This window comes from Schistocerca serialis, chromosome 6, assembly GCF_023864345.2.
Source record: "Schistocerca serialis cubense isolate TAMUIC-IGC-003099 chromosome 6, iqSchSeri2.2, whole genome shotgun sequence".
NCBI lineage: Eukaryota > Metazoa > Arthropoda > Insecta > Orthoptera > Acrididae > Schistocerca > Schistocerca serialis.
Window position 1 is genome coordinate 596,420,740 of NC_064643.1, and position 25,064 is coordinate 596,445,803.

Below are 25,064 nucleotides of genomic sequence, written 5' to 3' on the forward strand. Positions count from 1 at the left end.
CGTCTAGTTGCTATGTTATCTTTGGCAGTAGCTATGATGTTTCGAATGTAGTTGTGTAATAGTGATGGGCTAAACTGCGATTTTCCGATATCAGTGATTTCTGTGAATGCTACTTTTCAGTATCTGTTATTTTTAACTGTGATTTGTCGCAGTTAAGAGTCGCAGTTAAGGAACCTAAGTCGCGTATCCCTCCGCCACTGCTATTTCTGCTACTTCCGCGATTTCTGCGACTTCTGCGATTTCTGTGACTTCTGCTACTTCTGCGATTTCTGTGACTTCTGCGATTTCTGCGACGTACCACCGTATGAAAAAGTTACATCTGTCCACACAGAAAATTGCATCTGAACAAATCTGTCATTGGTAAGTATGTTTTACGTTTATTCTTCCGTTGGCTTTAATTTTGTATTAAAGAAACAACTGTGAAAATATTAATAGTGTAATTAATATGTAAGTAGCCGCACAGTACCGTAATAGTTCGTGTTTAGAAAATGAATTCTAACATATTGTTATGTTCATAGGTACCTGAACTACATTTCAGTCACTCAGTAAAGTGATAATTCAAAATATCATTGTCAACAGAGCTGAAGAAATTGTCAGTCTTTAGACCGTTTTCGTCAGACGAGAGGTTAGCTTCTAAGCGTTTTGATGGACCTAATTACTTCAGTGAGATCGTTCTTGCGAATGTGATATAGAGCAAACATTAGCAAATGTGATATAGCAAATATTAGCAATCTACTCTGTCAATTATATTGCTAGTAAAGTGACAGCAAAAATTGTTTAATAATCCTTGTGTTTTTGCAGACGCAGTTCTGACTGATTACTGTTTGCTGTACATATCTATCCACATCAAGGCTGTTGAGAGAGACTCGTGAAGATTCAAGACAGCTCTTAGAGGATTTGCAGTTTAAAAGTGAAATAATTATGAAATAAGTGTGTGACTGATTAAAGTGTTTTATTGAAGTTGTTGTGCGATTTTAAAGGAATAATAAATGTTAAATACATTGAGTGAATAGTAAAAATCTCATTTTCCACATGTTAAGCCGTCCTATACCCGTAATTTTCCGCCACTTATTTATTGGTAAACACTTGTTGGATACCGACGTGCCGCCCCCCCCCTTTCTCCCCAATCTTGGTGTGACACTGACCTGTAACATATCCCGAAGTCTACAATATGCATTTTGAGGCTGTTGATATGAAAGTGGGAAGTACAGATCTTCCAGTTAAATCAGGAATAGCTTAAGTGCATTACTTGAAAGTGACACAGGAAAAGCTTACTTATGTAGGTGGTAGTAGTGTCGGCAAAAAGTTCTTGTGTGTCAAGTTGCCATGTAGAACACCAGATGTAAAACTTTTCTCCCGAGTCTTGAACTGTGTCGGAACAAAAGTGAGGCATTCATATGACTGTTTTCATTTCTCTACACTTATACAGATGTCTGAGTTCTGCTGTGTTAACATTGCAAAGTCCTGTAGGCATGTGGAGTATTAACCAAAACTGTCATATTGGAAGCAGAATCAAACACATTTGTTACGTTACTTGATATTTTCAGGAGAAAAAGGCAATGTTGCTTCTTATTAATATAATACACTCAGAGTCACAGCGGTATTTGACCAACCATAACTGATGCTGAATGTGCATGTCGTCATATAATATGAAGGGCTTATTTCAATAGTGGTACAAGTCCATTACCTACACTTTTCTGTCTATAATGCTTCTGAAATTAGTGATCCAAACAAACATAAATAAAGGTTCATCTCTAGCAAGAAGCCATATGCTTGAATATTTCTGGTATCTCAACTGCAGATTTTTCAGCAGTCATTTAACTTTACGACTCTATATCTCAAAATTAACAAAAATGGACTTGTACCACTATTGAAATAAGCCCTTCATATGCACACACAGCACATCGATGTCGTGAGGCACAAGGCTCTCATAACGAAGTACGTACGTCGGTCAACAGATGACACTAGGAAAAGTATGTTAACTGCGCTTTTTAGTTGCTACTTGCGACTCTTAGTTGCGATTTGTCACAGAAACGCAGTTTGACTCGGTAGCGAATAGCGTAGTATGAACTTTGCTCAACAGATGGCAGTGCTAACTGCGCTTTTTAGTTGCTACTTGCGACTCTTAGTTGCGACTTGTCACGGAAATCGCAGTTAGACTCCATAGCGTACCGCAGAGATGGGCGTAGTACGAACGTTGACCCACAGATGGCACTGTTAACCGCGCTTTCTAGTTGCTACTTGCGACTCTTAGTTGCGACTTGTCACGGAAATCGCAGTTAGACTCCATAGCGTACCGCAGAGATGGACGTAGTACGAACTTCGGCCAACAGATGCCACTGTTAACCGCGCTTTTTAGTTGCTACTTGCGACTCTTAGTTGCGACTTGTCACTGAAATCGCAGAAAGCAGTGCTAAATTCGACCAATAGATGGCTCACGTCTTTGAATGTGAAATACTACTTGCGACTGCTAACTGTGACTGAAATCGCAGTTAGATTCTGTAAAGTTGCTACTGTGATATCTGTGACTCCTCTGTCACTGGGATTTCTAACAGATACGCGATTTCCTGCCCGTAGGCCTACACTACCTGTAACATATGTAAACTACAAGACCAAATAAAAAATCCAGTCAACCAAAATGAGTGTGGCGAAAACAGGCTACGATGTTAGTAGACAGCGCCACCGTCAAAGCAAAACCTTTTTCGTGGGAAACGTTGACGTCCAGTTCTGTCATCGTCTCATTCGGTTCCTTTATGGCCAGTTGGGTGTCGCCATTTGAAATTCACTATGAAAAGTTTTCACGTTCCACTTTTGTCCGTTGCATTGTGGCAAACGTGAATCATCTACTTGGACAGATGTTCTTGTGGTATATCTTCGTCTAGTTGCTATGTTATCTTTGGCAGTAGCTATGATGTTTCGAATGTAGTTGTGTAATGTTTTTGTTGTCATGCAAGAAGTGCAGTGATGGTACAGGTTGCTAGTATTGTACATTACTGAGAGTGTTATTGTGTTCCCAGCCATAGCCTGTGTGCAGGAATAATTGATTGAAGAACATTCCATTTTATAGCAGCATTTCAGTGAAGCTGTCATCTTCTTTCAACTTTACAAATGAGATATGGCAGATAATGAGATAGCAACTGTGAAAAGCCGATACAGGTTAATAGTTCATTTTTATAACCATAATTATTATTTTTTGCGTCGGAGCGCATTTGACGTGATTGGGTGAGATAAAATCTACTTCCTCTTAACTTTAGGTTAAAGTGAATCAGTCATTGTGTATATCGCATCATATTTTATTTCGAAGAGTAAAACTATAAAAGTTTCACTTTTAATGTATAATGCAGCTGGCCGTGGGAGTGGTTGCAGTGGTGTCCTGCTTCGGCGGATATGCTTCGCACTATTGAACGCAAAATATTGAGTTGTAAGTATCTCGTTGAAGGGATAGTGGTGTTACTGTGTGCTTTTGGGGTACAGTTCTCATGCTTGCTTGGTTTTCGTGTAGTGATTGATGTAATTGACAACATTGTGAGTAACACATACATTTTAATCATTGTTCCAGATTTAAAGACAACATATCGGGGATGGTACGTAGATATAGGCCCGGTTGTAGGGTCGTCAGACAAGATATGGACCATATCACTAAACGAAGATTCTCCACGAACTCCAATTGTTTTGCTTCATGGCCTTGCTGCTGGAGTGGCTTTGTGGTGTCTTAATCTGGATGCTTTGGCGAGAACGAGACCAGTTTATGCAATTGATTTATTGGGTTAGTAGTTGTGGTGTCCTTACATGATAAGTAAGGTTACACTGAATCAAAGAGTGCAGCGCAGTATGGTGAAAAGTACTCACCACTCCCCTGACCAGTCCAGCTACTGCACAATGGCTCACATATTTCTTCCAGTATTTGATTTGTCTGTTGATATTAAAGCCTCTCAGGCAATGATGTGGTAGTAATATTTTTGTTTGTCTTTGCACCATACAGCACAATGATATTAAGACTAGAGTGTGCCACACCGTATGGATTTAAACAAAACATGCAAATAATTTTGCAGATAAATAAAAACAACACTTTGAACAGGTATAAATTATTATTTTGCACAAACTTTCATTTATATCCAGCATCAAAGTGCATAACTCTCCAGGATTAATCAAAATATGCTTACACATTCTTATAGGTAATCCATAATACCCTATAATTAAAAAAAAAAAAAAAAAGAAAGAAAATGATGTTATTGGAACAGGTTCAAAGCAATGACTTATTCTTGTCAACGTTCCTCCCATTCATTTCTACTTTCAAAAGTGTGTGACTCCATCCAACATATCTCCAGACAATAAAAAAATAAAGTATGCAGCGAGCCCCAGGGTTTTGGGTGAGTTTTCCAAACGCCCTTTTCCTAAACCTCACCCGTACTTTTCCTTCATCCCTCTTCCTTCCCTTTCAACCCTTCAACCAGTAGGAGGAGCCACTGGCAACGGCAGCTTGCAAATTGTAATACATTTTATATGTGTGTTGTGCTGCTGCTTGTAAAAAGATTTTTTTATCTGTCCATTTACAAAAGAATACACCAGTATAACTTGGAATACATTGACAGTCATAATAAAATAAGTAAGTACATGTTGACAATATTATGAAAAGGAAAGTTGCTACTTACCATATAGTGGGGATGCTGAGTCACAGTTAGGCACGACAAAAAGACACTTGCAATTTATAGCCTTCGGCCGTTAAGGCCTTCAACACACACACACACACACAAAATATATTTGTTGGAAACAATAGGGAAGCCACAGAAAGAGCCTTCTTTGTTTAGATATGCTGTTTATTCTATTAAAAGTCATGAGAATAATAAATATAAATTTAACTGTATCTTGTTTGTTTTGATGTAACTGAATACTGTGCTGAAGTACATTAAAAAGATCTTGATTATAGAATTGTTTCATGGAAGTAATGGAACTGGATTTGATTAAATGTGTTACGATGCAGGCTTTGGCAGGAGTTCAAGACCAAATTTTAGTTCAGATGCATTGGAAGCAGAGCAGCAGTTTGTTCGTTCTGTGGAGGAGTGGCGTCGTGAAATGAAACTGGAAAAAATGATTTTACTTGGACACAGCATGGGCGGGTTCCTTGCTGCATCATATTCACTGACCTATCCAAACAGGTAGAGTTCGTTTTTCAAACTCCATTAAAATTATTGGCAATATAAAACAATTAATTTATGACTTGAGCTATTCTATTGATTTTCAGACTCTCTTTCCTATTTCTATTGTACTTATCACAACGCCGGCCGGGGTGGCCGAGCGGTTCTAGGCGCTACAGTCTGAAACCGCGCTAACGTTACGGTCGCAGGTTCGAATCCTGCCTCGGACATGGATGTGTGTGATGTCCTTACGTTAGTTAGGTTTAAGTAGTTCTAAATTCTAGGGGACTGATGACCTCAGAAGTTAAGTCCCATAGTGCTCAGAGCCATTTGAACTTATCACGACAATTTGTAGTCGAATATTACATATTTCTTCTGGCTGTGTTTTGCTGTATAGTTTATTATAGACCGTTTCAATTTTGTATTATTATTGTGAGGTTCTTATCTACTTGACAGTAAATGCCCCCCCATTGCAGATACAGAATCTGTTCTGCACAGTCCAACACTACTAATTTTTTTTAACCGAAGTTGCTAAGTCATGTTCATGGTGTAGCTCTCAACTCAAAGGTAAAGGTACAAATCAGTTCAGTGGAAACAGTTTCATCACCAGCATTATGTGGCTACGGCACGAGAAACGGAAGTGGAGGAGTAAATTTCCTGACTACTAGTTTTTATGTGTGTCCTGGCTGAACTTGATTATTGAAGTGTAAAAGATAATAAGATCAAGCCTTTATGTACGAGTCGCTACACAAAAGTATCCTTGTATTTCCTTTTACTCATCTACTATTGGTGTGGCTGAATGTTGACCGCAAGAAACCATACAAAAGGTGCAGTCATGGGCCCTCACCCATGGCTTTCAGTTTGCAACCCCCAAGACTTGGGTCATACACTTGTGTCATTGTCGTACGGTTCACCCGCATGCACAACTTTATGTTGATGACCATCGCATTAATGTCATGGGCTCTTATTGCTTTTTACGACTGGTTTTCAACACCCACTTAACTTGATTTCCCCATCTTCGTCAGCTTAAGCAAAAGTACTGGCAGCACATTTACATTCTTTGATGCCAGAGTCACGCTGGTCGGTGAGCACACCGCAGTACACTGTTGCATCTGTACGAAGCCCTTGCGCAGTCCCATCTTGATTATGGGAGCCTGGTGTATAGTTCAGCATCACCCTCGGCATTGCAGATGCTGGTCCCTTTACTTCACTGTGGAGTTTGACTTGCGATGGGACCTTTCTGAATGAGCACTGTGAAAAGCCTACTCATGAAAGCTGGGGCTCCTCCATTGCAGATCAGGCAGAAAAATATGCCTGCAAATTATACTGTGCATATTTGCAGCATGCCTAAACATCCGGACTACTGTCTCATTTTCCCTAACATGGTGATTCATCTCCTGCAACAGTGGCCCAGATCGGAGATTACAATTGCATTCTGTGTCTGGTGCCTTCTCACTTAGCTCAAGTCTTTCCCTCTACCACCTATCCTCCTCATTCACTCATGTACACCTCCATGGTGTATACCTCAATGACAGATTCGTCTGGACCTCTCACAAGTCCCAAATGACTCAGTACATTCTGCAGCCCTACACTGCTTGTTCCTGTCTATTCTTGACATGACCTGAGGTTCAGAGATAGCTTACACAGATTGGTCAACAGTTGATGCTCATGCTGGACATGCTCAACAGTGCTCCTTGCCATTTTCACTGCAGAGCTGGTAGCTATCTCTCGCACTCTTCAGCATATCCGTCCCTGTGCCGAGGAATCCTTACTCATTTGTAGCGACTCCTTGATTGCCTTACGAACTCTTGACCAGTGCTACTCTCGCCATCCGTTGGTTATGACCATCCAAGAGTCTGTTTACATCCTCGAACAACGTGGAAGGTCAGTGGTCTTTGTATGGATCGTGAGACACACAGGAATCCCAACAGGCTAGCCAAAGAGGCTACTTGTAAACTGGGTCCAGAGATCAGCCTACTGGAATTTGATCTTCAATCGGTATTACAACACAAAGTGTTCAGTTTCCGGAATCAGAATGGTACTCCCTGAATGTGCAGAATAAATTACTTATGGTAAGGGAGTTGCCGAATGTGTGGAGGTCCTCCATGCAAGCATCTCGCAAAGACTCCATTGTCTTTTGTCTGTTCCACATTAGCTGTACTTGGCTGAATCATGGTCACCTGCTATGTTGTGAGGACCTACCTCAGTGTTGTCGTGGTTTACGTCTGACAGTGGTCCATATCTTGTTAGACTGTCCAGATTTAGCTACCCTGAGGTGGACTTTTAACCTTCCTTACACACTACCTATGGTTGTTAGGTGACAATGCCCCAATGGCTGATCTAATTCTAAGTTTTATTTGAGAGGGAGGGGCGGTTATTGCTCAGTCTGAGGGTGGGCATCTGGCCTTCTCGCACAGGTCTTCACCCAACTCTTCCTCATTCCCCCTGGTGCCGTCTGCTCAACTTGGTGTTTGTCTTTTCGCCATCTATGTTTCTCTTGCCTTGTGTTTTTGAGCTGGAGATTTTAGTGTGTTGGAGAGTGGCTGGCTTGTCCTTTTATTCTTCAGGTTGTCTACGACCCAGGACAACTGGGAAATCCGGGAATAACCCGGGAATCTTTTTGAGTTCCGGGAATTTTTCATTGTTTTAGTTTTCAGTTAAATTTTTGTGATTTTGACTGGTAAGAACCAATACTCCAACAAAAAAATTTACTGTATCCTGCTTCTGCAGAATAATACTACAGCAACAAAACATGAACGAGAGAAAAAAACGAAATTGAAACTTAAGTCGCAAAGAAAATGCGCCATATACAACAACAAAACACAGTGCTCATACAAGTGTCTGCCAATAGCAAAGTGTGTCAAAGGCTTTAGGACGACTGTGCAGTGCTTCTTAATAACAAATTTCCTCCAATGAGCGTGACGTGACAGGTTTTTACATTAGATTCATTTTAATGCAAGATCTTTTAATGTTTCACACGTATGAACATGCGGGCTTCCTGCATCATCGTAGCTGCGCAAGTGCAGTGATGCCTGTTATCTGGTGCTCTGTGGCAACTGCTGAAACGTACGTTTCTAATAGGTAACGGAAAAATATTGTGAATATTGCTTTGAAAAGTGTTACTTTCAAAGTAAATTTCCCTTTATGTAAGATAAACCATGTGAGAGAGTGTACGACGAATTTCTAAAATCACAGAGTGTTTGACTCTCATTTAAAAATCAACTCTTTGGGGACGACCATATGAAGAATTTCGAGCCCAGAAGATCAGACATTTACGTCGTTATTAAAAAAATTTACTGGCACATTTATGTGATGTATGATGTGCAAAAAAAGGTCAACTATATATGTGGAAGCTTAGCTTCTCTTGCAGCTTATTAATCTTAGAGACCAATATTATATGTGATAGCTTTTCTTTTCTTGTAGCAACAATTGTACATTAATTTAAGCCATTAATTTTTCTTATTTGTGTGTTCGCGCTACTTAAGAGTGCTCTTGCTATTGACTGACTACATCACGTGTCAAATGCTGTCATCAAGTGGCGAGATCAGGTGACATGAGCTGTGACTGGCTTACAAAAGTGCGTCGCAATCTCGATTTTAATGATTCAGAAGGTAACATGCGGTGTTTGGTGGAATTCGAATTTATGCCATCGTAACACGGAAATATGCAGTGTATATGTTGCTGCACATCAAAGATCTTTCCAAATCATGTTTTTTCCCCTGAGTTTCATTTTCTAAAGTGCCGGGAAATTCCACGCTGGTGTATAAAACCATAAAAGGATTGATAAGTGCCGAGAAAAAGTATACTGTCACTTAACACGGAAAAAGTGTATTTTCAACCGGAAAAAATCTGGGAATTATTTTTCCTTGTCCATGTAGACACCCTGTTCTTGCAATCAGCCAGGCCATCTGCTATGTTGTTTTAAAGCCTTCTGTCACTTTTCCCTTTTAGTTAATGTGTTCAGTTTTGCTTGGTATTTTCATTTTTTTACTTCAGTATTGTTGCACACACAGTTTTACACATTTTGTTTCTTTCCTGGATTTTGGCTGACAGTATTCTTGTGGGTTATGGTTTTAATCTAATACCTGTGTTACTAATGAAAAAGGGACTGATAGCCTTGTGTTTCAGGCCCTTTACTGTCAAAACCAACCTAAAGTTCCCAGAAAAGTGCCACCTTGGGTGCAGTGTGTGTGGTGTGCATTTTTCTCCATAAAGACGTATTACACAACTCCTTATGAATTCAGTACAGCTCATATCTCATCTGGAATGTTTTGTCTGTCCAATGTGAATTGTTTTGCCTCTGTAGTAATTTTTTATGGTTGGGAATGTAAGTGAATAACATGCAGTTTTGTAGACAATTTAGGAGCGAAGTTACAACTCACAACGTAGTAGATGCATTGAGTTGCAACAGCCAAACCAACTTGACCGAATGTAACCATATAGTGAAGATGAGTTACAGAAAGACACAACAAAAAGACTGTCAGAAAGTTAGCTTTCAGCCAACAAGGCCTTTGTCGAAAATAGAAAAAAAACACACACACACGCACACGAGACCAAAGTCTCTGGCAGCTGGAGCGAGACCGTGAGCAGCAGTGCATTATGGGAGAGCAAGCAGGTGAGGGTAAGAAGGAGGCTGTGATTTGGGGGGGGGGGGGGGGGGGACAGATAGCAGGGTAGGGGTGGGGGAGCGTGCAGGTTAGATGGAGGGTAGGGGCTAATGGAAAAGGAGAGAAGTAAAAAGATTGGGCCTGTTGGTGGAACAGAGGGCTATGTAGTCCTGGAACAGGGAAGGAGCTAGATGGGTAAGGACAATGAGTAACGAAGGTTGAGGCCAGGAGGGTTATGGGGATGTAGGATGTACTGTGGGGGCATTCCCACCTGTGCAGTTCAGAAAATCTGGAGGTGGCAGAATGGATCCAGATGGCATAGGCTGTGAAGCAGTCATTGAAATGAAAGACGTCATGTTGGGTGGCGTGCTCAGCAAGAGAGTGTCTTCACCATGGATGTGACCCACACGTATGCATCAAGAGGTTGGGAGTCTGTGTGGCACAGAGACAGGCCAGAATATTGTATACAAGTTGGGTGAGCAGCTGTTTTGAACTTGCTTTCTGCTTGGGGGGAAAAACCCAAAGTAACTTGGGATGCGAAAACCATTTAGGATGCGAAAACCATTTACAGAAAAGACACTATAGGAAAAATTCAAATGTATGAATTCCTTTCTAGTTTCAGTAATGGCAACACATCAGTTGATAACAAAACTTGTTCTGAATACACGTCAGCTATCCAAACATATAAAAATGTTGTGAAAATTCATGTATTTTTGCTTGAAAGCTGATAACAGACTGTTTGAATATACAACACAGTTGATTAGATTGTCTTGGAACTTAGTACAGCAAAATTTAACAGATTTGGGAGTAAGAATGATCACTCCCAAATTTCTGCCTCTCATTCTGACCCCAGAAAAAGGAGTGCTGAGAATGAACTTTGAAATAACGATATAAAACTGACCCAGAATTGTTTCCCATGATTGTTACTAGTGACAAGTTAGCATGCCATGGTTATGATCCTGACACCAAATAACATCAAGCCCATGGGAGACAGTATCACTTCACTGAAACAGAGCTTGTCAGTTGAGGTCAAACACAAAGCAGGTCATACTGTTGGTCACGTTCTCTATTTGGATTACTGACTCCTACCCCACCTGCATGCACACCCAAATGGCAACTTACTAATGCTGACTGGCAGCTTTACTCCTGCATGGCGATCTTTGAAGAACAAGATTTCCTGAGTTGTGATGACCAGGTGAAATATCTCACAAACTTTATCCTTACGGCTGCAGGATGTTCCATTCCTTGCTCTTCCTCTTTACCACGTCATGTCCCAGTCACCTGGTGGACTGAGGTATGCTGTGACACAGTTCAGGCTCAGAGATGTGCTCTCCGCATTTTAACGTTCATCCTACAATGATGAACTGCATTCATTATAAACAGATGCATGCAAAGTGTCATTGCATTCTTCGAGACAGCAAAAAAGCTAGCTGGATTTCATTCACTAGTTCTTTTAACAGTTCCATCCCCTATTCCGTCATGTGGGCCAACCTCCGACGGCTCTCTGGGATCAAGAACCATTCCCCAATTTCTGGCCTGACAGTATCAGACGATGTCCTCGTGGATCCTATTGCTATATCCAACACCTTAGGCTGCCATTTTGCAGGAGTTTCGAGTTCTTTCCACTTTCACCCTGCCTTCCTCCACTGGAAACAAGTGGAGGAGGCTCGCACGATTCCCTTCTCTTCTCTGAATTTTGAGTGCTACAATGCCGCCTTTATTATGAGGGAGCTAGATCTTGCTCTCACTTCGTTCTGATCCTCCGCCCCAACACCAGACGCCATCCACATTCAGATGTTGCAGCACCTTTCTTTTGCGGACAAGCAGTTTCTGCTTAATTTGTTCAACCGCATTTGGGCAGAGAGGACATTTCTCGGATGCTGGCATGAAGCTACCATCATACCCATACCTATGCCCGATAAGAACAAAAACCTTCCTTCTAACTGCTGCTCCTTCTCTCTTATCGGCTGCGTTTGCAAGGTGATGGAACGTATGATTCATGCGTGGCTGCTGTGGTGGCTCGAGTCTTGCAATTTACTGACGAATGCACAGTGTGGATTTCGAGTGTGGCGTTCTGTAGTTGACCATCTCGTTACTTTGTCCACCCATGTCATGAATGGTTTTCTGAGGAAATTCCAGACTGTGGCCGTGTTTTTTGATTTGGAGAAGGCCTACAACACATGCTGGAGAACTGGTATCCTCTGTACTCTTTACACATGGGGCTTCCGTGGCCGTCTGCCCTGCGTCAGACATTTTTAACAGACAGAGTTTTCAAGGTGCATGTGGGTTCTGCCTTGTCGGACACCTTTATCCAGGAAAGTGGTGTGCCTCAGGGTTCCGTCCTGAGTATCGTCCTCTTTGCTATCGCCATTAACCCTGTAATGGCCTGTCTCCCACCAGGCATCTCCAGCTCCCTTTTTGTTGACAATTTCGCCATTTGTTGCTGTTCTCTGTGGATCTGTCTCACTGAGCAGTGTCTCCAGTGCGGGCTTGATCATCTTTACTCCTGGAGCATCGACAGTGGCTTTCGCTTTTACACGAACAAAACTGTCTATGAATTTCTGGTGACACAATTGGTTTCTCCCACCATCTTTACATGTTGGGCTCTTCTGTTCATTGAAACTACGAAATTCCTGGGGCTCATACTTGATAGGAAACACTCTTGGTCCTCCCATGTGTCTTACCTCGAAGCCCGCTGTACACAGTTCCCCAGCGTCCTATGTGTCCTCAATGGTACTTCCTAGGATACCGATTGAACCACCCGCCTCTGTTTGTACTACAATTGCTTAGTTTGTGTGTCAGCATGTCCATCCATCTTATGCCGTCTCAACACTATCCACTGTTGTGGCATCTGTTTGGCCACGGGCGCTTTTTACGCTAGCCCGGTTGAGAGTCTGTATGCTGAAGCTGCTGAACTTCCACTGTCCTACCGCTGTGACTTTCTTCTCAGCGGGTATGCGTGCCATTTGTCTGCCATGTGTGGCCACCCATCCTTTGCCTCCTCCTTTGATAATTCCTTTGATCACCAGTATGGGGCGCGTCGCTCTTTTCTGTTACCTCCTGGAGTCCGCTTTCGGCACTTGCTAAGGCAGCTTAACTTCACACTAACTGCACCTTTCCCGATGGGTGTGAACCCTTCACCAAGTTGGCTTCGTTCGCTTCCTAAGGAGACTACTCCAGCCTCAGTCTGTTGCCTTCAGGTTCATGACCTTCACATGGAACTTTGAGATAGTACCTTCGTACACACTGATGGCTCCCAGACTGACTGTGGGGTCGGGTTTGCCTTCGTCATGGGCACCCGTGTGTTTTGATATTGGCTTCCGGCACACTGCTCAGCACTTACAGTCAAGCTCTTCATCCTGTATCAGGCCATGGAATACGTCTGGCGACACAGCCTTTTCGATAGTGCCCTGTGCTCAGACTCACTCAGCGCCCTTCAAAGTCTATGTGCGCTGTGCACTGCCCCTACCTTAGTGCAGCAGGTCCAGGAAAACTGTCACTTGGTCAGTTTTGCGGAGCCAGTGTGATGTTTCTGTGGGTTCCTGGTCATGTCGGTCTGCCAGGAAACAAGGTTACTGCCAAGGCTGCAGTCCTTGTACCTCAGCCCGCAAGTTACTATATTCCCTCCGATGATCTTTGTGTTGCCATCTGTCAGGAGGTGGTGTCCCTTTGACATTGCCTCTTCACGGGAATAAGGTCCAGCTTATTAAGCCTTTCCCAGTGGCTTGGATGACCTCCTCTCGGCCTCCCACTGGGATTAGCTTATTTTAAGTAGGCTGTGTATTGGGCACTGCCTTTTTAGCCAATGTCATTTGGTAAGTGGCACTACCCCACCACTTTGTACATGTTGCGCCCAAGTTTTAAGTGTCCGCCACATCCTGATGGACTGCCAATTTTCTAACTGTTTACATTGCCGCTTGGGTTTGCCGTCTGAGTTACTGGCCATTTTAGCAAATGACGTGCAGGCTGTTGACCACATTTTACTTTTTATCAATCAAAGCAATATGGCAATGGCCATTTAATTTTTAGTTTTAGACCTCTGATTCTGTATGGTGTCTTTTTTTAGTCCGTTTTCTACATGACTGGTTTTGGCTGTCTTCTGTTATGTCCATTGGGACTGACGCAACGTTGTTTTTTTAACTCCTTTCTGTCTTCGTGTTCTATTGTTTTGACTTGGGCGCGCGTGACCCCAGTTGTTTTTTACAGTCATCTCAGTGAGCCAGTCATCACTTTGGTGGAACAGATGGGGGCAAGCAAGAATAAAATAACTAAGTATGAACTATCAGTTACCGCTGCAGATGACTACAAAAATTTCCAGCAATGAATCACCAATTCAAGAAATGTATTTGTGTGCTGAAGATCGCTGTGAAGGTGATAAGTGTTTTTATATTTAAAAAAAAAACTGTTTCTGTGTTGGGGTGGGGGATTGTTACCTTCCCATTTTTCTAGATGTACAGGGGTTGCAGTAGCCCGAAAATATGTATTAATCTTGGTCATACCTCTTTGTGGTTCATTTTTGTAGTATTAGTTGGACTCTTACCATTGGTAATGCCATAGTTTATATTGGGTTGTTAAGAAAATAAATAGGTAATGTAATAGTAAAATAATTTATTGTAGAAAGTAATACTTCTTTAAAGTGGCAGGGCTATTATTGGCATTAAGTATGCATGTACTCCTTTGTTGTTTTACCATGTTCTCTAACAAATGTTGAATACATCTTCTTGTAGAAATAGTAAACAGCCGGTCAGTTGCAAAATAACACCCCATTTACAGAGTGGGAGCTCCTCAGTGCCCTTGCACATTGCTCCAACACAGCTCCTGCTTCTGATCGGATTCACAGCCATATGATTAAACATCTCTCATCTGACTACAAGCTACATATCCTCGTCATCTTCAACCAGATCTGGTGTGATGACGTCTTTCCATCCCAATGGTGGGAGAGTACCACCATACCAGTGCTCAAACCCAGTAAAAATCTGCTTGATGTGGATAGCTATTGGCCCATCAGCCTCACCAACATTCTTTGTAAGCCGCTGGAATGTATGGCGTGTCGGCAGTTGGGTTGGGTCGGGTCGGGTCCTGGAGTCACTTGGCCTACTGTCTCCATGTCAGGGCAGCTTCCGCCAGGGTCACTCTACCACTGATAATCTTGTGTCCCTCGAGTCTGCCATCCGAACAGCCTTTTGCAGATGCCAACATCTGGTTGCCGTCTTTTTGACTTGTGTAAAGCATACAACACAACCTGTTGACATCATATCCTTGCCACATTGTATGAGTCGGGTCTCCAGGGTCTGCTCCCGATTTTTTCCAAAACTTCCTGGCGCTCCGTACTTTCCGTGTCCAAGTTGGTGCCTCCCATAGTTCCATCCATATCCAGGAGAATGAACCCAGTGACTGCAACAGGCCGAATATGCATCTTGTCTGAAAATGACAGGATCAAAACCAACAGAGCCTTTACAGTTAATTCCAGTTTATAAGAAATTGTGATATACACAGCTGTTCATAAGTGTCATGTTGGAAGTAAATTTTTTGAAATTAATTTGGTGATTTCTTAATGTAGAACCTCTATGAAAACCATTTTTCGCACAACACATGGAACCTGAAAATTTTGCAACATTGATCCCATGATGATGCCAGAATGAAACTTTCAGAGGTGTAAGAGTCTAGTGCAAGGAAATTTCATAATTTTTTTTCAAATCTTAAAAATATGGAGTTTTTAGAAATTTAAAATGTACTTAATTTTTAAAAAAAATTATTTTCTTACCCTATCGTGTTTCATGCCAAATGAAAGGCCATCTTAAAGAGCTTTAATATGGCACAATTTGCAAGTGTGTATCTCATCTGGTTCGAGAGGTGTACTACTGCAGTGCTTAGCAGTTTTTAATAAAAATTTGAAAAGTCAGGGCTTAAAAATTTATTAAGCCATGGTTTTCATTCATAACTATGTAGGGACAGTGCGTACTTCTAGTTTCATCAAAATCTGAGAACGCCAAACTTAATTAGTGTGTTGATTTGACTGACACTGAATGACCCAACAGTATTTCCTGCTGACGGGAGCAAGTGAACAACCTGGATAGTTTATGTTTCTACCATTCGGTAAGCTAATACTTCAGTGAATCTTGATGCTGGCATAGGCTGCAGAAATGAGAAATGATTAGCACACCAGGAAACACAATCGAGCACGAACAGAGCATTATTCCTATTTTGCAAAATGTCATGTTGCCAAGGTGTCTATTGCAAGTCATTTCAGAAACTTTAAGCATGTCCACTATGGTGTCGAAAACTGTTTCTGAATGTATTTGTTGAGGCTGCATGAGTTAAAGTTGATGTCAGAATCAGTAGGTAGCAATTGTACTCAGAGACACTATGGCATTGAAAGTACAGATTAAGTTGTCGTACTAAGTTTTACCATCTCCCTCCATATGAGCAGTGGGAGGGTGACGTTCATTAAATTTTTGACTGGCTGTAAAGTAAAATAGCAGCCTTTGCTGTGCCCAAAATTGTTGGGTCTAATGAAATAAACTGCAAACTACTAGTTCGATCTAGAGCTGCTTGTTTGCTGCCACCTCAGTACAAAAGCTTGCCAGCTGTGATGTTCGTCCTAAAGTTGAAAAACTTACAGTCTGAGAATCTACGAGTTCTGCTGTTTACATGGAAACAATATAACTATATACTGTACTAAAAGAGTTCTGTGGAAGTAGTCAACCACATGATAGTTCAGAAAACTGGAAATTCTAATAGGATACACAGTGACTGGGAAAGATAAGCTGCTGTATTTGTGTTTACCATAGTTTTCTGAAGCTCCTCCTTGTGAATGTCAAGAAACTTTTGGCTGATTCTTTAACTGACCTGTATCTGAAATAAGATTACTACTTGTCTTCTTTTGAGGGTAGAGTGTAGCAGAATTATGGCAAAAATGTGTTAGGTTGCCGCTAAGCACCATTTGGTTATTTCACTCACTGCCTTGAAACACTAGTACTTTCAAACTCTTAGCTGTTGCAATGTAGGGTACCAGAGTTTGGACACATCCTGTTGTAATGAAACATTTTTAATTTGTTCCATAAAATTTTGGGTGAACTGCTGGATGTCAGTAAAGTGCTACCACAATATTTCAGCGCAGTCTTCTGGCCATCTTCAGTTCTGCTGGTAATATTATACTGGCTGCCTTACTTATAACTCCGCAAGCTCTTGTGGTGTACCCAGTTGTCACTGTGCATGGGTTGCTTGAGCACATGGAATTCCTTGGTGGTGACTAGGCCCTTTCTAAGACCTCTACCCCGACTCCATTTCTCACCTCACCCCTGTAATACCCAACACACTCTCCTTCTACATGCTTCCCAAAATCAACAAACCCCAAAATCCTGGATGTCCCATTGTAGCTGGTTGTTGTATCCTCTGAAAGAATTTCGGGCCTCATTGACAAACACTTCCAACTAATTGCCCAAAACCTAGCTTCCCATCAAAGAGACTCTCCACCATCCCCACCCTTTTACCGCATGGATCTCTGCTCTTCACACAAACAAGTCCGCGGCAGTCATGGTCACCTGCATGGCACCCTCCTGTGGCAGCACGTTTATGGCTAATCTAGAGGAAACCTCCCCAGCCTCCCAAAACTCCAAACCCCTTGTCTGGTTCAGGATCATTGACAATATATTCATGGTCTGGACTTGACGCAAAAATACCCTGTCCTCATCCTTTCACAACCTGAACACCTTCTATATGAAGATGGTATCTGTTCTTTCAGACATGTCCAAAAGAACAGATACCGTCAGTGACCATGCAGCTCTCTTAGAATGAAATGATCATTAAATCAAGACCCTAAGCTGTTGCAGGTCTTGATATACATCAACGGGGACAGTTGAAAATATGTGCTCTGACCGGGACTTGAACCCAAGATCTCCTGCTTACATGACAGATGCTCTATCCATCTGAGCCACCCAGGGCACAGAGGATAGTGCAAATGCAGGGATTTCTCCCTTGCACGCTCCCTGTGAGACCCACATTCCAAACTTAATGTCCACACATTACATTCATAGTGCCCCAGCCCATTACACTCATTACTCACGGCAGACAATCTTATCGAGTCCCATAAGAGTTTGGGCAATGCATGTGCATCCGCACAGAAGATGGTCAATGGCCGGTTAGCCTTAACTGTATGAAGATGGTATCTGTTCTTTCGGACATGTCCATAAGAACAGATACCATTGAACTTCTTCTTCTGTGCTGGATGCACATGCATTGCCCAAACTCTTACAGGACTCGGTAAGATTGTCTGCCACGAGTAATGAGTGTAATGGACAGGGGCACTACGAATGTAGTGTGTGGACATTAAGATGGGAATGCAGGTCTCCCGGGGAGTGTGCAAGGGATAAATCCCTGCAGTCACACTATCCTCTGTGCACTCGGTGGCTCAGATGGATAGAGCATCTGCCATGTAAGCAGGAGATCCTGGATTCGAGTCCTGGTCGGGGCACACGTTTTCAACAGTCCGCGTTGATGTGTATCAATGCCTGTCAACAGCTTAGGGTCTTGATTTAATTATCATTTCATTGAACACTTTCTCTCCCATGTGCTTCACCTGGTCTTCCTCAACCCAGCATTCCACCTTCCTGTACATTGACCTCTTCCTCTCTGATGGCTCCATCTGCGACTCTGTACATATTAAATCAACCAACCACCAACAGTACCTGCATTTCGTCAGCTGCCATCACTTCAACGTAAAAAAATTCTTCCCATACAGGTTAGCCACTTGGGGATGGGATATCTGCAGTGAGAACAACTCCCTTGCCCAATATGCTGAAAACCTCACAGAGGCCTTCACAGACAAGCACTATCCCCCAAATCTTGCCCGCAAACAGATTAACTGTGCCCACCCACCAATCCTCCCACCAGCCCCAAGAACCAACTATAAAAGAGCACCCCATCTGTTACCCAATACCACCCCGGTCTGGAACAACTGAATCACATTCTATGTCAGGGCTTTGATTATCTATCATTATGCCCTGGAACAAGGGACTTCCTACCAGTGATCTTTCCCATCCCTCCTAAAGTGGTGTTCATTGCACACCCAGCCTCCAATAGTATCCATTCCTATGCCACTCTCATTCTCAACACCTTGCCACAGGGATCATATCGCTGTGGAAGACCCAGGTGCAAGATTTGCCCAATCCACCCACCCTGCACTTCCTATTCCATTCTTCTCACAGGTTTATCCTAACCTGTCAGAGGACACACCACATTTGAAAGCAGCCAAGTCATATACCAGCACTACTGTAATCCTTGTGCAGCTTTTTATATTAGTCTTACTATCACACAGCTCTCCACTGGGATTTACGAACACTGCTGGACTGTGGCCAAGAGCAAATTTGACCACCTTTTGGCACAACATGTAACTGAATTAACATGCTTGATTTCAGTGGCATCTTCACTATCCGGGCATCTGGATCCTCTCCACCGCTACTAGCTTTTCTGAACTGCACAGATTGGAGTTGTGTCATAATTTTCCGCACCTGAAATCATCCCTGTCTCACCATAAGTTAATCTGCTGCACTCACCCTAACCCAAAAGTTTGTGTCCCCATTGTCCCGTCACTCCTCCCAATTCACATCCTCTGTGCTCATTGTGCTCCATTCTCACCCAGTGCCACAAGTCTTTTCCCCCCTCTGTTGCTCTCCTTTTCCACTTCCCATTGCCCCCCCCCCCCTTCCCGCCCGCCCCACTGACCCTGATGCAATGCCAGACAGCCTTGCTGGCAACTGTCTAGTCCATGAAAATTCTGTGAGGCAGCACTTACTCTTCTCCTCGCACCCATCCTTGCTATCTCTCTCCCCCTTTCTCCTCCCACCATTTCCTGCTACCCTTCCTCATCCCCCACCCCATCGAATTCCAGAGTGCTAATTGTGCTCAACACACCAGTGCATTCTTCTGCTACCCTTCCTCATCCCCCAACCCATCGAATTCCAGAGTGCTAATTGTGCTCAACACACCATTGCATTCTGGCCGCAGCTGTGGGAGGGAGCAGTCATGTATGCACGAGATGTGCTTGCTTGTGTGAATGTGTGTGTGCGTGTGTGTTTTCGTTTCTGAAGAAGACTTCAGCCAAAAGATAAGTTCGTAACAGTTAAATCAGTCTTTTAGTAGTTATAACAGTCTTTTAGTTGCGCCCGTCTGGAATTCAACATGTCACCTTTATGGTGAGTAGCAATCTATCCTTTTCTTAATATTATTGATAGTTCACTGTATTATAATATAGTTAATTAGAATTACTTAACTTTGTTACAAATTATTTCCACAGGAATGTCATGAGTATTTAATGGCTGTCTGTGAACCTTAACATGTCACTTGACACAGAAAAAAATACAAGTCTCACTCAGAGTATGTTTAACAGTAACTTTCACATAGAGTTCTGGATTAAACATTGGTCACACAGCTGGCCTACTGGAAGACGATGCTGACACCTTAGTTGATGGTCACGGACTAGGCTGAGCTTTGCTGTGCTTGGCTGTAAGTAGAAGAATAGTCGTGGCAGCAAAGCGAAATGTTTCTGCATGCGGATTCATCGGTGTTGCTCATTCATCGATGAGGTTTGAGGTGACTATGTGCTTTCGTGGTTGTTTTTTGAGGTACCAAACTTGCTTTGGCAAGGTGGTGCGTAGGAATTACTAATTCACGTATGCATATTTACAAATTAATTTGTGATGTTAATGTAAAATAACTCTCTTCGTATCATTGCTGTTTATCATGCAAGTGATCCAAGGCATGTGAAATTCACTGACCGACTTTCATTTATCAGCACGAAGAAATTTCTGAGAGTAGGAAAAGCTAGATTCAATGATGATTGGGAGCTGTTATTTAGGATGTCTTCTTCTGTCTAAAATTTTAATATTCATTTTCTTTCTCTTTCTTTCTGAATAGATGTAGCAATAATTTTTAATTTGACATATAGTTGCATCATATGTCCAAGAATCAGAAATAGTTCTTTTTTCTGACTCAAGATCAAACCTATTGAAGAATTTCAACATTTGAAAATTAAATAAAATTTTCTTGAAAATTAGGAAGTGGTTCTCTGCAAATAGACTCTCACTAAACTTAAATAAAACACATTACAAGAAATTCTGCACTGCACCAGGCATTATTGCACCGTTATAAAGAACACACAGGGTGAACAATAAAAAACAGTGATTCAAATTATTAGGTATTAAAATCGATAGGAAACAGAACTGAAAGTCGCAGTTTAAAGATCTTCTTTAATGTCTAAGCTTTTAAATTGTGTGTTATGGATAAAATCAGAACTTTGAAATGAAAATGTGACAAATTTTAGTCTGTGTCCTCTGGATCCTTCCTACCAACACCAACTTTTCTGAGTGGCACAGGGGGAACTCTCCCTGCAATATAGCATATGTTCCTGTACCCCCCTGGCCTCAACCTTTGCTGGTCTGAGTCCTCTACTTACCCAACCCCTACTCTGCTCCCACTCCATCACAACACTGCCTCCTATTTCACCAACACACCCTTTTCCCTTCTCTACTTCTCTCCTTTGCCCCTCTCCCTTCCAGCTTCCCGACTGCACCTAGAAGCCCTTCCTGTCAACACCATGTCCCTGCATGCTCAAACAGTACTATACACCTTTCCCCAACCAGACTTGCTATCCACCCCCTCCCGTCCCCATGTTTCCTTCGAACCCCCACCACCAGATTGCTGGTCCCATTGGGTGCAGTTACAGCTCAGTTTGGCCACAGTGACCATTGTGTGTGTGTGTGTGTGTGTGTGTGTGTGTGTGTGTTTTCTACTTCAGAAGAACGCCTTTGGCCTAAAGCTGAGACATATAGCAGTCTTTTCGAACTTAACACATGATTTCAAATGTTTTTGAAACTTTTCTTGCTAAAATCCTCCACAAAGCAATGAACGGGGAGAGGTTTATACTTACTACATTTTCACTGTCCTTGCAGTCAAACTTAACCATCAGAAACAATATTTTCATATATTACTTCTTTGCTGCTAACTCCGTTTGTAACACATTTTGCAGTCGTTATCCACACATACCACTGAATGTACCTGCAAAATTATATTTTTGTGTGACATATGTTTTGGGAGATATGACATCATAAACATTGAGATGCATGAAAAACTAGCTTTCCTTACAATGAAATGCAAATTCCCAGACTATACTCATCCAGTGCATAATTTGAAGCTAGTGAAACCCAGCATAATTAGGATTTTCTGTCTTCAGCTGTAAAGGTTTTACATGTTTAACATCTAATATATAACAGATTTACTCGTTTGTATAGTAATAAGATGTATGAAGCTGTTTTACCCAAGGGTGTTCAATTCTGTAGAGAATCCGGGTTGAGTCACTGGATACATTATAGTCTGGGGTAACTCATCATTGAGTAAGAAATTGTTTAGAAGCATGTAATAAGTATTAAATATGGTGCCCACTCTAGAATCTCATGCAGACAGGTCTTTAAACAATTGAGTATGCTAATAATAGCTACACAGTACATTGGCTCCCTTGTGAGGTTTATTTACAGTGATCAGTCACACTTGGAAGACAATAGTAACATTCATAAACAGTTCTCCACAGAATCGGCAAAGAAGGGAACATACAGAAAAGACTGACAAGAAGAAGGGACAGTCTGATAGGACTTGTGTTAAGATATCAGCAAATGATGTCCATGGTATTATAGAGAGCCGTAGAGGGTAAAAACTGTAGGGCAAGACAGAGATTGGAGTACCTACAACAAATTATTTGAGGCTGTTGGGTGCAAGTGTTACTGTGGGATGAAGAGGTTAGTGCTGGAGAGGAGCTTGTGGCAGGGTAATAATTTCAACTACAGTCTTGCTATCCCTTTTTGTGTTTTTGTTAAGCTTCAAAAGATCACAAGGCAAACAGTGACATATTTCCATGACAGATTTACAGCTTACTCTTCCCTGTAATCCTGTCAGACACATGCCAACCATCTTCTGCATCTAATTGTTGAGAGATAAAGCAGTAATAACTAAAGAAAAGGAGAGAGAATACAGAATGCTGACATGTGTAACCGCATGTAAATTTGAATATTAATCATCAGAATAAAAAGCATTTAACTACTTGTGTCTCGTCTTCCTAAAGACATTGCAACACTTGTACTTCTTGTGTTACTTTCAGTAAATTTCTAAATTACTTTAAATTAATCTTTTATACCTGATCTACTGTCTGAGATGCCTACTTTGCAAAAAGTTCTGCTGTTTCATATTGATTTAGGCTTAATTCCCACTTTTATAGATTCTTATTGCTGATTTTGGAATAGCAGTAAGATCATATAAAGTTCTAAACTTTTGTCAGCAATTTTTTTTGAGTAATTTCATTTAACAGACATTTCCTTGTCATATTGCATTGCAGCCTTGCACAAATATTTCATAGGGATCACCTGTGGACTAACGCTAAAAGATTGAAATGGAAGTTCAGTTGATGATGTCGTGGGAAAAAGATAGGTTACACACTTCTTCAATGCCTGTCACCATAACAGAGGTGAGATCCAATTGTTTCATCTCACTGGACTTGAAAATGTTGTCTCGGTGCAATATATACATTCCTTATTTGGAAGTGTGCATTGTGATAATGTTATCTGGTTAAATAGATTTTGGAAGTTATTTGTTACATTGAATTGTTTACTTGAAACGTTTAGAAGTAGTTATTTCCAGTGTTTGAAAGTAAATATTCCTTCTTTAGAAGCTAATGCAGAAAAGAGAGAATAGTAGAAAATAAAATAGCACATAAATGAGATATAAAATTAATTGATTCGTAATTGAGTATGCATGGAGCCAATAAATATAAAAAAGGAACCAAAGGAAAGTCCTGGTATATAGTTGATAAACCTTTCTGTTTATTTCTCACCTCTTTTGCTTTCAAAAGTTTGACACTTAGAATTTATTTTGTATTGTTCCTATTAGCTGCACTGCAGTTATCATCATTCTGGTGAGTACTTTTATTTTTTACGTTTTACTGTACTTAATGCTTGATTTTTAAACATTTTATAGGAGACTTTTATTTCAGTTGTATTTCAGATGTCATAAACATATTTTATTTATGAAAGTGTATTTTTTATGTATACTTAAAATCTGATATAAAAAAGGAAAATGTAGTTACTGCTTTTGATATAATATCACAGTGCTTGCCTGTTCTCAGACAAGAAACATTATGTGTCAGTTGTTCATTACCATGTTGGACTAAGGCTAACTGTAATGTAATAGCTTTTAATGAAGTAACAGACCATGGAATGTCTGCATTATTATTTTAATTGTGTTTTCTATTACTTTTTATTTTAAAAAAAGTAATACCGTGTGTTATTGTAACACATGAAAATTAATTGGTGTAATAGAGAGGCTGAATCATAATTTGTTGATTGGGACAAAGTTCAGTAAAACATAATTGATGTAGTTCATTGACCTCCTTTACAAATTGTGAATCGATTATGAAACACAGCAATAAGCATGAATTATCAATTTACTCAGAATTAATACTGTTTGAGAAAACTTTAGCCTCAATTTCAAGAAAACAGCCCTACAGAAACAGCCTATGTTAATGTAAAAACACAAAAATAATGTACAACAATATAATGTGATAGAAGGCATAAAAAAAACTACTCACCAAGTGGCAGGAGAACAGTCATGGGTCACTGTACACATTAAACTGTAGGTCCTGGCTGGGTTATTTCAGAGATTGGAGGAAATCAAGGGAATATCATCATCTTCATTATGACTGTACCCACTAAAGAACTGCAGTGTTCAAATGAACCTACAGTTTGAGTACAGCTGTACCTATATCTGAGCCATCTACAATTTGCCAGTGACATGTTTGCATCTAATACAGATAAACTTCCACAACACATGGAAGAACATGGTGGAACAGGTCTGAAACAGGTTTATAATCAGTTTGTGCTGCTTGTTTTGACTTAAGGCAGTAAGACATTGATTTTAAATGTGAAAACCATTACAAAAATGACACTTCCTCAGGGAGCAGTAGAGCATGGGAATCACTAGCACCATCAGGAAAACAACCAAATGTACGAGGTGCATTCAAGTTCTAAGGCCTCCGATTTTTTTTCTAATTAACTACTCACCCGAAATCGATGAAACTGGCGTTGCTTCTCGACGTTATCGCCCTGCAGACGTACACATTTTTCACAACGCTGACGCCATGATTCCATGGCAGCGGCGAAGGCTTCTTTAGGAGTCTGTTTTGACCACTGGAAAATCGCTGAGGCAATAGCAGCACGGCTGGTGAATGTGCGGCCATGGAGAGAGTCTTTCATTGTTGGAAAAAGCCAAAAGTCACTAGGAG

At 41.3% G+C, this 25,064-nt stretch overlaps 1 protein-coding gene and 1 long non-coding RNA gene across 2 annotated transcripts in view; both read left to right on the forward strand.

Annotated features, from left to right (window-relative positions):
• The first annotated feature begins 262 nt into the window (after positions 1 to 262).
• On the forward strand, positions 263 to 935 carry LOC126483967 (uncharacterized). The gene is made up of 3 exons (XR_007587795.1): positions 263 to 360; positions 519 to 625; positions 802 to 935. It is a non-coding gene; the product is annotated as an uncharacterized LOC126483967 (long non-coding RNA).
• A 1,956-nt stretch (positions 936 to 2,891) lies between these two features.
• The window catches only part of LOC126484339 (1-acylglycerol-3-phosphate O-acyltransferase ABHD5-like), a 103,259-nt gene continuing 81,086 nt past the window's right edge, over positions 2,892 to 25,064 (forward strand). Inside the window, exons 1-4 of the mRNA XM_050107792.1 lie at positions 2,892 to 3,156; positions 3,345 to 3,421; positions 3,560 to 3,766; positions 4,982 to 5,156. Coding sequence (XP_049963749.1) covers positions 3,116 to 3,156; positions 3,345 to 3,421; positions 3,560 to 3,766; positions 4,982 to 5,156 — 500 coding nt within the window. The 5' untranslated portion in view covers positions 2,892 to 3,115. The remainder of the gene's footprint in view (positions 3,157 to 3,344; positions 3,422 to 3,559; positions 3,767 to 4,981; positions 5,157 to 25,064) is intronic.